Source organism: Onychomys torridus, chromosome 6 (assembly GCF_903995425.1).
Source record: "Onychomys torridus chromosome 6, mOncTor1.1, whole genome shotgun sequence".
Lineage (NCBI taxonomy): Eukaryota > Metazoa > Chordata > Mammalia > Rodentia > Cricetidae > Onychomys > Onychomys torridus.
Window position 1 is genome coordinate 112,930,052 of NC_050448.1, and position 16,826 is coordinate 112,946,877.

Here is a 16,826-nt window from a genome sequence, read left to right on the forward strand (position 1 = left end):
TTTATAAGCCCCTGACTAATGTAATTCGAAGCTATACTCTGGGAATCCTGGCTGTATATCTGGCCAGTGTCCATCATCTAGGACAGTATTTAATAAAGCTTGCCTCGAATTTGGTTAGAAGAGGTAGTAGTGGTGTTATTCTCACCCAGTGGGATCAACAACATAATGAGGAAATACTGGCCTGTAGCACAAATCCTTAGATTTCTATTAAGACCAATTAGGATTCGTGCTACACTGGCTCAACACAAGACCAAACAGGGCAAATACTAAATTCTGTAGTTCTGTTTCTGGTATCAAAGGATCCACCCCTCCAGCTCTTCTGTCTACAAAACAGCTCTTTCTTGGGCTGGCTCCACTCCATGTATGCAGTTCTCCTTGGCAGGTGTCCCACAGTCTATGTGGCTCTCAGCACCACTGTCTCCCAGGCTCCTACTTTGATCGTCTATTAAGCTCCACTTACATCATGCAACCACTTTTATATATAGTCCAGAGTCCCAAAGTCTTCTACATTCCTCCACTGACATGGTTAGGTTCTTAGAGCAGCACCCCATTCTCAGTACCAACTTTTGTGTCAGGAACCTTTCTGTTGCTGTGATAAATACCATGACCATGGCAACTTACATGTGATGCTGGAGAGTTCCTCTCCAGGTCCCACAAAGCCCCTGCAGTCCCATAGCCCACTTGTAAAATAAATACACAGATGCTTATTTAAACTGTTTGGACTAATGGCTCAGGCTTCTAGCTAGCTGTTCTTATATCTTAAATTAACCCATCTCTATTCATCTATAAGTTGCCATGTCACTTGTGGCTTACCAGTATCTTAACATATTCTCATGGTGACAGCCTCATCCTTCCACTTCCCAGACCTCTCCTCTCTCTTTGTCCTGCCTATACTTCCTATCTGGCTACTGGTCAATCAGCGTTTTATTTATCAACCAATTATCCACAGCATACATGAGTTTATTTTGACTTAAGAGTTCCAATGGGCACATCTCTATCAGCATGGAAAGGCACAGAAGCAAATGGCAGGAGGAAAAGGTAGCCAAGAACTCACATCTTTGTGGTGATATTTTATTTGTGCTGAAATGTGATTTTATTTATATGTTAATAAATAAAGTTTGCCTGGAGATCAGAGGTCATAGCAAGCCAGATACCCTTAATGCAATCACATGGCAGACAAAGTCTCTGTGTGGTAAGGACAGAGCCAAGCGTGGTGACATGAACCTTTAATTGCAGTACCAATCATAGAGACCTGTAGGTCTGTATAAACAGGCAGTGACGAGGAAGTCATGTGGTTGAGTTTAGAGCCAATGAGAAGGCAGAACAGAAAGGCAATAAAAACATAAATCAGACAGGAAGAAGGTCTCTCTGGGGAAGTGACGGTGGCGAGGAGGTAAGATAAGGTAGTCATGACTCTCTGATCTCTTTGGCTATTAACTCTGTATTTGACTCTGTGTTTCTTATTTACTAAGACTATTTAGAATTTTGTCTACACATTTTTAATTGTAAGCATTGTGAACTGGATAGGAGTGGTGTGAAGCTTTGACCCTCAAAGCCTGCAAAGTGACATACTTCTTCCAGCAAGGCTGCACCACCTAAATCTCCCTAAACTTGGGACCAAGTATTTGAATGTCCAAGACTATGGGCAACATTTTTCATTCAACCACACTTTCGGTTGCTGTTTCTACATCAAAAGAAGCAAAAATACTAGTCAGGATAAACAGATTAGAAATATAAGTTACTTTATTTATCCCTTTGTTTTATTTTTCTATTGCTATGAAGAGACACCATGACCAAAGCATTATCAAAGAAAGCATTCAACTTGGGTCTTGCTTACAGTTTCAGGGGCTTAGTTCTTGATCACCATGGCAGCAGGCAGGCAGGCATGGGGCTATTACAGCCTGATCTGCAGGCACACAGGCAGAAAGAGACTATGGCTGGCATACTTGTACAAACCTCAAAGCTCATCCCCAGTCAACACCTCCTCCAACAAGGCCACACCTCCTAATCCTTTCCAAACAGTTCCACTAAATGGGGACCAACCATTCAAATATATAAGCCTATGGGGGCCATTCTCTTTCAAACCACTGAACCTTCCCTGTTATCTTTATAGTGGTTTATTAAGCATTTACTATGTGTCAGTCAAGCACATGCTATCATGTACTTTCCATGCCCCTTTCCTTAATCTTTAAACAGCTATGTGAAAACAGAAAAGATGGTGTGAACTTGAGCTTTCAGAAGGTTAATAATCTTTTTGAAAAGCATGGTAGTATGAACCTAGAGGGCAGAGGCAGGGGGATCACAAGTTTAAACTCAGCCTGATATATATAGAAGGTCCCAGGCTACCCTAGGCTACAGAATTAAGATAGTTTTATTGTTTGTTTGCTTGTTGTTTTTAAAAACAACAAAAACCAGGCGTGACAGTGCACACCTTTAATACCAACAGGCAGATCTCTGTGAGTTCGATGCCAGCCTGGTCTACAAATGGAGTTCCAGGACAGCCATGGCTGTTACACAGAGAAACCCTGTCTCAAAAAAATTTTTTTAAAAAAAATGGAGTCTGGCGGTGGTGGTGGTGCACACCTTTAATCCCAACACTCAGGAGGCAGAGGCAGGCAGATCTCTGTGAGTTTGAGGCCAGCCTGGTCTACAGAGTGAGTTCCAGGAAAGGCGCAAAGCTACACAGAGAAACCCTGTCTTGAAAAACCAAAACAAAAAAGTGGGTGGGGAGTTGAGGACTAAGATGATACAATGAGGAGAAGGCATTGCAGAATTCATGTGTACTTGATAGTGAGCTTATTTTCTCTACCACCCTTCAATGAAGAAACAGTAAGTTATTTAGCTGAATTTTATAGCAAAAGAGCTTTCACAGAATTATCTGAAGAATGCAATGACGCTAGGTGTGAGGTAAACATCAAGAAATCTCACCAGAAGCCAAGGTTAACTGGCTAGGTGTGAGGTAAACATCAAGAAATCTCACCAGAAGCCAAGGTTAACTGCCATGTTGGGCTCGGTCGGCTCTATAATTTTCTTTCTTTCGTTCTCTGTCCGTGCTGGGCTATAAGTTCCGGGCTTTGCAAATTACTAAGCTATTATTGCTCTACCAATGAAATTGCTTTGAGGTATTTGGTTGTGGCTTTTTGTTTTGTTTTTTTTAGACAGGGTCTCACTCTGTACCTCTACATGTATAGACCATGTTGTCCTGGAATTCACAAAGATCAGCCTGCCTCCCTAGTGCTGGAATTAAGGGTGTGGGCTGCTGCTACAGCAGACCAGTCCTTACTTCTTGAAATAGAATCTGTGTATAGTTCAAACTGCCCTTCTGCTTATGATTCTCCTGATGCAGCCTACTAAGTACTGGGATTACAGGAGATTCGCAGTTTTGTTTTGTTTATATTGTTATCATGTGATAGCATTATTGTAATTCTTCAGTTCCAATAAGCCTTGGCATCAAAATCGTTGGGAGCCTCTCCTCTAGCATTAATCTCCTGGTACCAGAGGGGGCCTCAAACTTAATAAAAATCTTTCAAACTGAAGCCCAATATAATGTAGAGTTTATGCTTCAAAATTCTCTTCACATTACTATTCAATTACATAAAAAGTATAATATACTGTTGAGCTGGTGATATGCCTCAATGGGTAAAAACATACTTGCTGAGCAAACCTGACTACCTGTGTTACCTATGTTCAGGTGGAGAGAGAGAACCCATTCCACAAGTTGTCATCTGATTCCCACAATATCGTCATGGCATGCGCACCTGCATCCACCCACACGGCCATACAAATTTTTTTTAAATTTAAAAGTGTTACATATTGTGTACTATAAATATGAAAGGTTTAGATCATTATGGTCTCCAAGAGGTTAGTGTAATCGGGTATTGTCAACGTGCTAACTGCAAGTCTAAGTGGCTGGCATCAAGGCAGTACCGTGCGTACAGTCCCTTTTTTTTTTTAAGCTTAGCATTTGTAATTGATTACATGAACCATCTGTAACTGCTTGTGAATCATGTTACAGTTACCCCACTGACATTTACCCAACATTTTTCATGTAGCAAAATGTTTAGTATAGGAAAGCTGACACATAATAGCTTCAATGTTTCAATAAATCAACTTTAGACGCTAGGCTATAGGCGCATCCCATTGATGTGGAGTCTCCGCAAAATTATGGCTGATGATTTCATTATAACAACGCTCCATCCTAAGCTTCCTGTGAGTAGACAAAATTATTTGTTATCACCAAGGTAACTTGGCCCCACTGTTGTTATGAGACAGGATGAGGGGGTGAGCGGTCAAAAGAGGTGAGGACCGAAAGTGGAAGAAGGTGAAAAACAACCTCTGGGGGTGAGAGTCTATCTGGGACGTGGTTCGCCAAGTAGAGGCCGACCTGAGCTCCTCTGCCTGGATGAGCCACCTGTCACAAAGGAGGAGCCTGAAGGGACCCCAGATCGGTGGAGGGAAGCTGCGAGGCCCAGGCTGTCAGCCAGGGGCCAGGCCAGACCGGGAGGGGAGCTCACGAGGTCTCCCGAGCACGGCGGGGAGCCGGAGGGGGTGGTGCGGTGGAGAGGAGGCCAGCGCGGCCCTCCCCGGCCTTTCAGCTCCTCCCTCCCGGCACGTGACGCCTGCGTCCGCTCGCTCGGTGGCGCAGCGCTCTGTTTCTGCCCTCCCGCCGTGGCGCCCTTCTTCTCCCGGTCCCGTCCCGCCGCCTCCCCCACTCTTCCCCCACGCGCCAATCACTGCTCGAGCTCGCGAGCGCCCGCCCCGCCAGCCCGCTCCGCCCTCTCCCATTGGCTGCAGCCTCAAGGACGCGTCCCGAAGGCGGGCGGCCACCATTGGTGGGCCGAGCCAGCCGAGTTCCCGGATGAGGGAACATTCTGCGGTATAAAGGGCGCGAGGAAGGCGGGAGACGGCGCAGTTTGAATCGCGGTACGACGGAGGAGTGGGCGCCGGGATCTCGCTGTGCGTCCGCCTGGCCTCGTCTCTTCCTCTCTTGTCCGATCTGCAGCACGGTCCGAGATGGTAACGTGAGAGTGGCGCCGGGCGGCCGCGAGCCGTGGGCTGCGAGCGGGCGGGGCCGCCGTCCCCGGGGCTTGGGGCGAGGCGGCGGCGAGTGGGAGCGTGCGGGGACGGGGTCGGGACGAGCGGAGGGAGGTGTTTTTGTGAGCCCGGGGCTGCCGGGCCGGAGGCGACGGTTGGGTGGCGCGCGCGGCGCAGCTGGGAGCCGCCGCGGGGGCGCGCAGCCGCCGCGCGCCCGCGGCGGGGGTCGGCGGGGGAGAGGGCGGGGGCGCGCGGCGGGCCCGGAGACCCCGGCGGGCCGCGGGCGCGCGCTTGCCTCCGGGACGCGGCCGTGGGGGAGGGGTGCGGCGCCTTGGTAATTCTATCCTCTCCGTCCCTCCCGGGCTCGCGGGCGTCGGCGGCGCCGCAGGCTGGCGGTAAGGCTGGAAAGGACTCCGGAAAGGCCAAGACAAAGGCGGTTTCCCGCTCGCAGCGAGCCGGCTTGCAGGTAGGTAGCTGCTGCCGCAGCCGCAGTCGGGTGACCCGGCCTTTATCTTTGCACCCCCTTGCTTGTTTGTCGGCGCCTTGCATGGGTGTTCCATGTTTGCGTGGGTGATGTGTCGCGACTTGGCCTGCAGAGACTAAATATTGGGGTTGGGGGGGGGGCGTCGATCGCGTGTTACTGCCAGGGCGCGTTGGCGCACCCCCGTCCTTGGCTTTGGCGCGCACATCATCTTTTCATCTTCGGACCTCCTATCTTTGTGCGTTTTTTTGTTTGTGTGCATGAAAATCAAGTTCCCTGTGGGCCGCATTCATCGACACCTGAAATCTAGGACAACCAGCCACGGACGTGTGGGCGCGACCGCCGCTGTGTACAGCGCAGCCATCCTGGAGTACCTCACCGCAGAGGTAAACCGGGAGTATGCCTGTGATCTGGAAAGGGTTTGGGGGGCGGGGGAAAGTGGCGAGAGGGAAGGAGGAAAAGTGATGCAAGAAAACTCGCAGGCCCTTAGCCCGGCGCGGAGGCCGAGGGGGCGCTAGAGGGAGCTAGTGTTCAGCCAAGGATCCTGCTGAGCCAGAGTTTGCTGTTCTTGCAAAAGCAATTGAGTGCCCCTTCAGTCCTTTGCATAATTTTGTCATTCAGGTAGTAGGGGGATGACGGCAGTTGGTAGATTAAACACCACTGAGGTTTGGCCAGCTTCGTGGATCCTGACCGAGGGGAAGTTGGGAAAGTGAACAGAAATTTGCCTTTTAGGTACTAGAGTTGGCAGGAAATGCGTCAAAAGACTTGAAGGTAAAGCGTATTACCCCTCGTCACTTGCAACTTGCTATCCGTGGAGATGAAGAATTGGACTCTCTGATCAAGGCTACAATTGCTGGTGGTGGTATGTTAACACTGAGACTCATTACATTTCCATTAAGAAAATTCTTAAGTTTTCGTTACTTCTAGAAGAAGACATTTAAGTATATTCTGATAAGTCACGGTGGATTTATGAAATTTAGTTTACATTTACATCACTCAGGTTTTACTTTTCTATTTGAACTCATGTTTTTTTAAAGACCTTTCAAGTTGTAGTTATCTGCTTTGATTTCATGTACTGTTTAAACATGTTGCTACAGGAAGTAGAATTAATCCTGTCGCTCTCCTAGGTGTCATCCCACACATCCACAAGTCTCTGATTGGGAAGAAAGGACAACAGAAGACTGTCTAAGGATGCCTGGATTCCTTATTATCTCAGGACTCTAAATATTCTTAACAGCTGTCCAGTGTCGGTGATTCCAGTGGACTGTATCTCTGTGAAAAACACAATTTTGCCTTTTTGTAATTCTATTTGAGCAAGTTGGAGGTTTAATTAGCCTTCCAACCAACCAAATTTCTGCATTCGGGTCTTAACCATATTTAAGTGTTACTGTGGCTTCAAAGAAGCTATTGATTCTGAAGTAGTGGGTTTTGATTGAGTTGACTGTTTTTAAAAAACTGTTTGGATTTTAATTGTGATGCAGAAGTTATAGTAACAAACATTTGGTTTTGTACAGACATTATTTCCACTCTGGTGGATAAGCTCAATAAAGGTCATATCCCAAAACTAGTTTTAAACTTGCTTAATGAATGTGTCTCCTAGATCTCCTTCAGCTCTCAAGTACTTTCTGTGCTTACTGATTAAACAGTTCATCTGCAGATCAACAAGTCATAACCAATTTTGTCATACACTGGACTACTAAAACTTTAGCAATTTGGCAGAATCCGGGAGGAGGCATCCTGTTTATTGTCCTTTGGACAGTTCCAGTAATGTGAGAAAGGCACTGTATCACAATGAGACAGCTGGACCGGTAGAGACCCTCAGGCTGTAGAATATCTCCAAAGATTGAACTTGAGATGTGAAAGATAATCATGCTTTAAGTGACCAGACACTGCTGTTCAGTGTGAAATGCTAGTCATTGGGGATGCACTATTTTCATAGACTAAGGTAACTTGATGAAAACATTGATTTAATACACACCAGCCATGTATGTTCCTTAAGAACTTATGAAAATGTAGATGAAAATGTAGATATTGCTATTTATTTACCCCTTTCCCATCATGGATTACACGACTTGCACACTTGCACGGTTCTTCCTGAGGCAAAACAAACATGGGAACAGGAGGTGCTAAGCAGCCTTTATGGGTGAAGAGCGCTTCCTGCTATTAGTACAGCTGATTTTCACTTACCAGCTGCACTGTACCTGCCGGGCAGCAGGAGAGATGTGGGTCAGAAGTACCACTGAAAAGGGCAGGGAAGCACGGGGGCATGGGGAGTGGGTGGAGGCTGGGGCTTCCACAGCTCTGGACCGCCTGCGGGACCCCCTAACGGGCCTGAGGCCTCGGAGACCTCCGGGCCCAGAGGCGGGGCCTCGGGTCCTTGGGAAGATAACCGAAAGTGCGGGTCCCCTGTCCCCGCCCCGATGGCGCGGAAGGCGGGCTCCGGGTCCGCGCCTGAGGTTAGGGCCCGGGACCTCACCCCCACCCCACCCCACCCCACCCCACCCCGAGCTACCCGCTTCGGCCGGGCCCAGCCTCCCGGCCCCGGAGTGCGGCAGGCCCGGCAGGGACGCAGCTGGCGCCGCTGCGGCCGCGGGGGGCGGGGAGGCGGCCGTGAGGAGGCGGAGCTGCGAGGCCGCCCGTCGCCGGGCCGCCGCCGCGGTGCCCGCTCCTCCCCGCGCCGTGCCGCGCCGCGCCCCGCCCGGCCGCCTCGCCTCCTCCGCGGCGGGCCCCCCTCGCAGCTGCGCGGCCGCCGACACCCAGGCAGGCGCGAGCCATGGAGGGCAACCGCGACGAGGCGGAGAAATGCGTGCAGATCGCTCGCGAGGCCCTGAGCGCCGGCAACCGCGACAAGGCCCAGCGCTTCCTGCAGAAGGCCGAGAAGCTGTACCCGCTGCCGGCCGCGCGCGGTGAGCCCCGGCCCCCGCCGTGCCCCCGGCCCCCGCGCCCTCCGCCCCGCGGGCCGCGGCCGCTCCAGCCCTCGGGGACACAGGCCGGGCGCTGCGGGGTGCTGGGTGACGGGTCCCCTCCCCAGATCGGCCTAGGCCCCTCCGAAGTGACAGGAGCGGGACTCCAGTGGCTTGTGGGCTTCCCCATCCCTGGGCTCTGTATGTATGTAGCTGTTCCTTAAGTGCCTTCGAATACCTTAGATGACACTGCTTTTCCCAGGGAGAGGGAGAGTCCTTTGCAAGACAGCTCCACTTTTGACAGGGATGGTGAAGTTATTAATGATTTCGAGTGTCTGGCTTGATATGACACCGTAAGTACCCGCAAGTTCAGTATGGACTTACCCCACTTTAATTCACCTTATTCATTGTCTAACTCTCTAGGCTTCGAGGTAATACAGTCAACACAACACTCACAAAGCGCCAAGAGTTGTGCCTAGTATTTTAATGACCCTCATTTATTCCTCAGAACAGTCCCATGTACAGGTGCAGGATTATTTGACCAGGTTAACCCATGTGCAGAGACTTTGGCAAAAGAATGAATGAATGAATGAATGAATGAATGAATGAATGAATGAGTGAATGAAAATATCTTGCCCAAGGTCGTACAGTAAGTGGCAAAGTCAGAAGAGTAGCTGAGTTTTATCTCCAAAAGGCCTTTAACTACTGTCGTTTTGCCTTGCCGATGGGATGACATTTTACTGTGGGTTAAAGTATTTCCAGGTTAAGAGAATTAAGAGGAAACTTAATAATCGGGGCCTCTATTTGTCTTTATTGTTTTCTTAATTCTTTTTACATTGTCGAAGCCTTTTGTTTCTGCTGCTTTTCACTTTATCTTTTTGTTACATTGGATTGGGACAGGAGAAGATACTGGAAGAAAAGTTCATTTTCACTGTAAAAAGTGCAACAGAAGATTTGTTATTCTAATCATTTTTAGGTGTACAATTTAGTAGTGTTAAGTATTTTCACATCGTGCACCACAGGATCTGTACTTTTTTATCTATACCCTGGAAACTGTACCAGTTAAACAGCCCTTTACCCTTACTCTTCTGCCTCTTTGCATAGGTTAGACTAATCCATACCTGATCTAAGAGAAACCATACAGAATTGGACCCTGTGTGCCTTTTTTCACTTAGTAACTTCAGATTTCATCTATATTGCAACATTCGACAGATTTCCATTTAAAAAAAAAAAAGCTAAACACTCCACTATTTATACACACGTGTGCATCGGTGTGAGTGTGCACACTCACATTCACATCACATTTTGGAGGGTGGATACTTATTGTGTGTGTAGGGGGGGAGTGTGTACATGTGCCATAACACCTGTGTGAAGATCAGATAATGACTTGTGGGGGGAAAGGTTCTCTCCCTACACAGTGTAGGGGTTGACACAGTCTGAGCCCTCTCACGGACATCACAGGTTTTTATTCACTCACCTGTCAGTTTGGGTTTCTTCCACTTCTTGTCTGTTGTGAATAATACTCTTGTGAGCATGGGTGTCTACAGCCTACTTTCAGTTCTGCATATGTACCCAGAAGTGGAATTATTGGGTCATGTATTAATTCTAATTTTGATTTTTGAGGAACCATCACATTGTTTTCCAGAGCGACTGTACCATTTTGTACAACATGCACTGGGTTCCAGTTTCCCAGTGTCTGATACAACACGACACCCCCAGTTTTTGTTTGTTTTGATAGTGACTCTTATAGTGACTATCAGGCGATACCTCACTGTACTTTTGATTGCATTTCCCTGATGATGAATAATGTTGAACAATTTTCATGTGTTTATTTGGCCATTTGTATATTTGGAGAAACGTCTTAAATTATTTGTTTTCATTGATGTGGTTATGGGCTCTTTTTGTACTTGGGACATTAATTCCCGGACATTGATAGCTTGCATCTTCTCCTCCTTCTGTAGGTCATCTCTCCTTCCTGTCAGGTGTCACTGGGAGCGTGAGCTTTCTGGAGTCAGTCTCGTTTGTCAATTTTTGCTGTCATCTGGACTTTTGGTACCATATCCAGGAAATTATTCTTGAATCCCTTCTACTGTGTAGATCTACTTCAGTGTGTTGTCATCTGGTCCTGGAGGAACAATTTTAACGTTAAAGAAGTAGATACCCTAGGCAAGGTAACCTGCTTTGCAGGCCTGGTTCTTCACCAACTAGCTTGCACCCTTAGTCAAGGTAGACAGCCTCCAGTCCTTCCTTTCTCACTCGTGCAGCAGGGACAGTGTACTGCTCCATGGCACTCTGAGGAGCGAATGAGCTGATAAAAAGCATCTAATACGTTTTTACTATCCTCTCCATTTTACAAGTGGAATCATCTAAGAATACTTAAAACTAGCCCAGATTACAGCTGGTCATGCTTCTGACATGTCAACAGCTGGAATGAATCTCCTAAAGGACACTGTAAAAGCATATCATTATTGCGCTGAAAGTCATGAATGTAGGGAAAATGAAGAAATGGAAGAGAGAAAGTCAGGTACAAAGATATTACAAGGATGGTGGGTAATTATCAAATGAAGTGGTAGGGTGTAATTGAGGAGTAGTCTAAAAGCAGTTCAGATGCAGACTTGGTCTGCCGTCTCTACAACCAGGAATAAGATATTTAGCTATTCTAAGCTTTAATTGTATGCGAAATGAAGATGTCATCACAGAGTTGATGTGACCCAAAATAAAAGCAGTGTGACTGTTCTGTGAAAAATGTCTTTTACATAGAGTATTCCCAGGAGATGTTTATGGGAATTAAATAAGAACTCAGGAGAGAGAAATATCTGGAGTCTTTGTGAGAGACCCTGATAGAGGTTTTGGACAGGGGCAAACTGGAGCTTTTGGGTGGTGACTACTAAACCAACAGCTCAGAAGTTGACGGGTAGTCTTTGGAGCTGCTTGTACTGAGGAAAAAGAAAACACTGAACTTTGACTTCCATTTTTCTTACATTATGATGAGTGGGGAACCACAAGAATAAATTCTAGTTATACTCCAGGACTTTCATCCTCTTAGTATTTCCTATCAAGAAAGAAGGTAATCTGATAAAACACTTTAATAAACTGACAAGCTCTTTCCTTGAAGAAAAGTTTGATATTGAGATGGATGAAGGATGCTATTGCTTTCCATGTTGTAGTTGAGACTGTTCTTTTCAGTATGGTTATCGACTAGCACACATTTCAAATGCTTATACTCTGAGTTGCATTTATATATTTGCTTAATTGATATGGTTTAGCATTTAGTAGAAGGATACAGTCTTACTGTTTTGAGGCTTTATGCACGTTGTGTTTTTTTGTTGTTGTTTTAATTTATTTTTATTTTATATGTGTGAGTGTTTTGCCTGCATGGGCCCATGGAGGTCAGAAGAGGGCATCAGATTCCCTGGTACTGGATTTAAGGATAGTTGGGAGCCATTATGTGGGTGCTGAAACCAAACCCAGGTCCTTTGCAAAAGCAACAAGTGTACTTAACCACTGATTTTCATAGTAATTGGGAGATAGTTTGAAGTGTAGATTCTTTTCTATTTGCCTTCTTTCCCTCCCTCCTTCCCTCCCTCCTTTCCTTCCTTTTTCTTTCTTTCTTTTTAGTGAGACAGATCTCACTGTGTCTTTGGCTGGCCTGGAACTCACTATGTAGACCTTGAACCCACAGAGATCCACCTGCTGCTGCCTCCCAAGTGCTAAGATTAAAGGTGTGTGTGCACAGCCATGCCTGGCAAGTATAGATTTTTCTTTTTCTTTTTCTTTTTTTTTTTTTTAAGAGAAGAGCATTTTATGTATGTATGTATGTATGTATGTATTTGGTTTTTCGAGACAAGTATAGATTTTTCTTTTTTTTTAAGAGAAGAGCATTGTATGTATGTATGTATGTATGTATGTGTGTGTGTGTGTGTGTATGTATGTATGTATGTATGTATTTGGTTTTTCGAGACAGGGTTTCTCTGTATCTTTGGAGGCTGTTCTGGAACTCGCTTTGTAGACCAGGCTGGCCTCGAACTCACAGAGATCCACCTGCCTCTACCTCCTGAGTGCTGGGATTATAGGCGTGCGCCACCACCGCCTGGCCGAGCATTTTTATTCTTTTCAAGAACATGGTAGTAATTTGAATCAAATGATGGCTTACAACCACAGAAAAGCTCATTCAGTGCCCGCTGTAATGAATGATCAGATAAGTTTAAGTGCATGGATAATCTGTACATGCTACCTGCTTAATAACAGTTAATGTAATCCTTTTAGTTTATTTTCAGCCATGTGAGAAATGATGCTTTTTTTCTGCTTTTTTCCCCCTGTTACTTTGTATTTAATACAAAATTGAAAATAGTTTCTCCTTTTGTCTCACCTAAACTGATAAGGTTTTCTAAACATCATGTGTGTCTGAATCATTATACATCCTAGTTCCTTTAAGATCACTCCATTCTTTTCCTAATTGGCTTAATTAAAATTCAGTGATGAGAACATTTAAAACAATTATTCCTGTATCATCCAGATAAGTGTTAGAAAATGACTTCCTAATTTCCATTAGTAGTGAAACTATTTCAGATGTGAGTGCTGAGGGAAGAGCATTGAGTTGGCCTCGGGTTTGAACTTATGCCGTAGATATAAATCTCCATTTCCTGAGCTGCAGTTTTTTCCTTCTAAACAAGGAGAGTTTGTTTATTCACCAGATATTTATCAGACACAGACTTCTCTGTGCCATGGAGCATTTTGGTTTTTGTTTTGTTTTAAGTTTTATGTGTTTGGATGTTTTCCTGCATGTATGTCTGTGCACCATGTGTGTGCCTGGTGCTCTCTGAGGTGGGAGGAGGGCATTGGATCCCCTTGAACTGCAGTTTACAGACACTTGTGAGCTGAGCTATCTCCCTAGTTCCTAGCAGTATTTTAGGTACTAGGGAGTAAGTAGATAATATGACAAAAATCGTTTTTCCTGGCATTTACATTCTAGAGGAGAATTACATATCTGTAACAATGATAGTGTGATTTCTATAGTTCCATATGCTTTTTTTCTTTTTTTCTTTTTTTTTTTTTGATCTAGCCTACAACTGTGTAGGTAACTGAGGGTAACCATTAACTTCTGATCCTCCTGCCTCCACTTCCCACCACTGGGATTATATGTGTGCACTGCCACACCTGGTTCGTGTGGTTGCTGAGGGTCAGACTCTAGGCAAGCACTCCCCCAAATTAGCTGTGTTCCCAGCCCACCTCCCGCTTTTGAGCCTCATATTTCTCTTAAGGAAGTATGTACTTACTTAGTTGGGTGAGTTTGCCCATGTGTGGGAGTACACATGTATGCACGTGTAGAGCAGAAGAGGTCCTCTGGAGTTATAGATCGTTGTGAGCCTCCGTTCAGGAGCTGGGGATCGATCTCAGGTTCCCTGGAAGAGCAGCCAGTGCTCCTAACTGTTGAGCCATCTTTCCAGTTACATGTAATGTGTTCTAAATTGGTACACCCACAGATAAAGCATGTATACAAAGCCGGGCGGTGGTGGCGCACACCTATAATCCCAGCACTCAGGAGGCAGAGGCAGGTGGATCTCTGTGAGTTCAAGGCCAGCCTGGTCTACAAAGCGAGTTCCAGGACAGTCTCCAAAGATACAGAGAAACCCTGTCTCGAAAAACCACCACCACCACCAAAAAAAAAAAAAAAAAAAAAGCATGTATACAATAATGATCATGACCATTTTTTTTTTTTAAAATAACATAGATGCCTACAAATGAGAATTGACAGAACAAGCCACATTCCACCTGGGAAATGATTATTAGGACATATATTTATTGCTATAAAAGGATTCAGCATGTCAACCATAGAATAAAGTTAATTTATTCACTTACTTATTTTTTTACTTGAGGTAGATAGGGTCTTACTATGTAGCCTTGGCTGCCCTGGAACTTATTTTGTAGATCGAACTGGCCTTGAACTCACAGAGATCCTTCTGCTTCTGCTTGCCCCCCCCCCCCACATTATCATAGAAGTAGATAATAGTTCTAAATCATTATTTTCTCATAAATGCAATAATTGCTAATATAAAGGCTTTCCTAATTCCATTTTTTAGTTAATAAAACTGGATTTTGAGCTCCAAAGTAGTAGAATTTGTCCCAATTTTTCTAATTAAAAAGATTTATTTGCTGGGTGGCAGTGGTGCACGCCTTTAATCTCAGCACTGGGGAGGCAGAGCCAGGTGAATCTTTGTGAGTTCTAGGCCAGCTTGGGCTACATACTCCAAGGCTATATAGAGAAACCCTATCTAGGGGAAAAAAAAAAAAAGAAAGAAAAAAATTATTTACCTACATATGTACATGTGTGCTTGCTTAAGTTTACAAGTCCTGTGTATGTACTGGAGCCCAGAGAGAGTTTCAGATCCTCTGAAACTAGAGTTAGGCAGTTGTGAGCATCCCCCAGTACAGGTGATTGAGTCCTCTTTCCAAGCCCTGTGCTGAGGATCCAAGGAGTGTTTAGCGCGTGTGTGCACACATATACACACACCCTGCCTTACTGCCATTGTTAGGCAGAGAGCCTATATGCATAGTATTGTAGGAAATTTTTTATTTGTCATCATAACTACTGAAAATCTAAAGTAGCCCCTTATAAGCCTGTCTTAACATTGTCCCATATCCAGCTGTAAATGCAGATGTCTAGCATGCCAGACACTTTTTTTTTAAAGATAAGAATGAGACAATGAAGAAATAGTCTTTAACTCCAGTCATAGAAATTCTGTGGCCTCCTGTAAATAAATATCAACATATGACTGTTTTCATCACTGGCTCCACAGCTTTTGAAAGTACTTTCATTTGTTAGTTGAAACATGTCTATAAAGAGGCATGTTTGGAAATGCATGCTAAAGGTTTGATTATTTTTATCTGTTTTTATTGTTGTTTTTCATTTTTTGAGACAGGGTTTCACCATGTAGCTATGGCTAGCCTGGAACTTGATTGGTAGACTAGTCTGGCCTTGAACCACAAAGATCCACCTGTCTCTGCCTCCCAAACACTGGGATTAAAGTCATGTGCCACCACTGCCTGGCTAGCCCTATGTCTTATAATTTTGGTTTCTTTTAGTGGAAAATGGTGTTTCAGCATCACAGGACAGGTACTAGGAACACTGCAACTACTAGGTTGTTCATTGTCTGGGGCTCTGTTCAAAGGATAGGGTTGGGAAATGCAGTGTGTGTGTGTGTGTGTGTGTGTGTGTGTGTGTGTGTGTGTGTTCATCTGTCTATCTGTTTTTTTTTGTTTATTTTTTGAGACTGGCCTGGAACTCACAGATGTCTGCCTGCCCTGTCTCCTGAGAGCTGGGATTAAAGCATGTGAATTATGCTTAGCTAAGTGTGTTGTCTTTTTTTTTTTTTTTTTTTTTTTGCCCGACACAGTGTTTCTCTGTGTAGTTTTGGTGCCTGTCCCGGAACTCACTCTGTAGACCAGGCTGGCCTCGAACTCACAGAGATCCGCCTGGCTCTGACTCCCGAGTGCTGGGATTAAAGGCGTGTGCCACCACAAGGTAGTCAGCTTATGAGTGTATATTGTTCCTTCCAATTTAAAGTAAGCGTCCAGTCTTTGCTTAAACATTTCATACCCTGTGTTTCTGTCTTCCTTAGCTGTAGTCCTGGTTCTTGAGAACCCATGGCGTTATATTTACAGAGCTGCGTCTGAGCTTGTGCAAATATACTCTGTGTTCCCACAATGGTGAGAGTGCCTAATGACACTTTATGACATGTCCCTATAATTGAGTAGTGCTGACTAAAATAATGCAAGGCTCTCCAGAATAACGTGAACCCCCAAAATGTTTAAGTCAGAGTTCAGGTTTTTATGAATTTTCTTTGTCATAGTCATCCTCTGTTTGTTTATTCCCTGAACCAATGGCTGTCCCATTGCTGAACAATTATTCTGCATATATTTTATAAGATAAAGACATCCATATATAACCCCATTATAACAATCACATTTAGGCCATTAGTTCATGAATTCATTGAAATTCTGTCAGTGAACCCATTATGTCTCTTATGTGTTGTGTTTTAACATTTATTTTTTTTTATTAATTAATTTATATTTATATGTGTAAACCTGTGTGAGTTTATGCGTGTTGAAAAGTCTTCAGGGTAGAAGAAGGTGTCAGATCCCCTGGAAATGGAGTTAGAGGTAGTTGTGAACAGCCATGTGGGTGCTGGGGATCAAACCCAGGCCCTCTGCAAGAATAGCAGGCACTCCCTACCACTGAACTGCCTCTGCAGCCCTTTTCAACATTTAAAAAAGATTTATCCTTAGATTTTTGTATGCATGAGTGTCTTGCCTACTTGAATGTCTGTGCACCGTGTTCATTGGTACTTGCAGAGACCAAAAGGCGGCATCAGCTCCTCTGGAACTGGAGTTATAAATGATTATTAGCC

At 45.1% G+C, this 16,826-nt stretch overlaps 2 protein-coding genes across 3 annotated transcripts in view; both read left to right on the top strand.

The window, feature by feature from the left end:
- The first annotated feature begins 4,811 nt into the window (after nt 1–4,811).
- Nucleotides 4,812–7,090, top strand: LOC118585695 (histone H2A.Z). Its single transcript, XM_036190534.1, has 5 exons — nt 4,812–5,016; nt 5,423–5,500; nt 5,788–5,901; nt 6,248–6,377; nt 6,643–7,090. The coding sequence occupies exons 1-5, from the start codon at nt 5,014–5,016 to the stop codon at nt 6,702–6,704; spliced, it is 387 nt and encodes a 128-aa protein (XP_036046427.1). The 5' UTR covers nt 4,812–5,013; the 3' UTR covers nt 6,705–7,090.
- A 962-nt stretch (nt 7,091–8,052) lies between these two features.
- Nucleotides 8,053–16,826, top strand: part of Dnajb14 (DnaJ heat shock protein family (Hsp40) member B14) — a 42,005-nt gene continuing 33,231 nt past the window's right edge. The window contains exon 1 of one of the 2 annotated variants that reach the window (XM_036190990.1): nt 8,053–8,421. In XM_036190990.1, coding sequence (XP_036046883.1) covers nt 8,289–8,421 — 133 coding nt within the window. In that variant the 5' untranslated portion in view covers nt 8,053–8,288. The remainder of the gene's footprint in view (nt 8,422–16,826) is intronic. The other variant, XM_036190991.1, reaches the window with a different exon arrangement.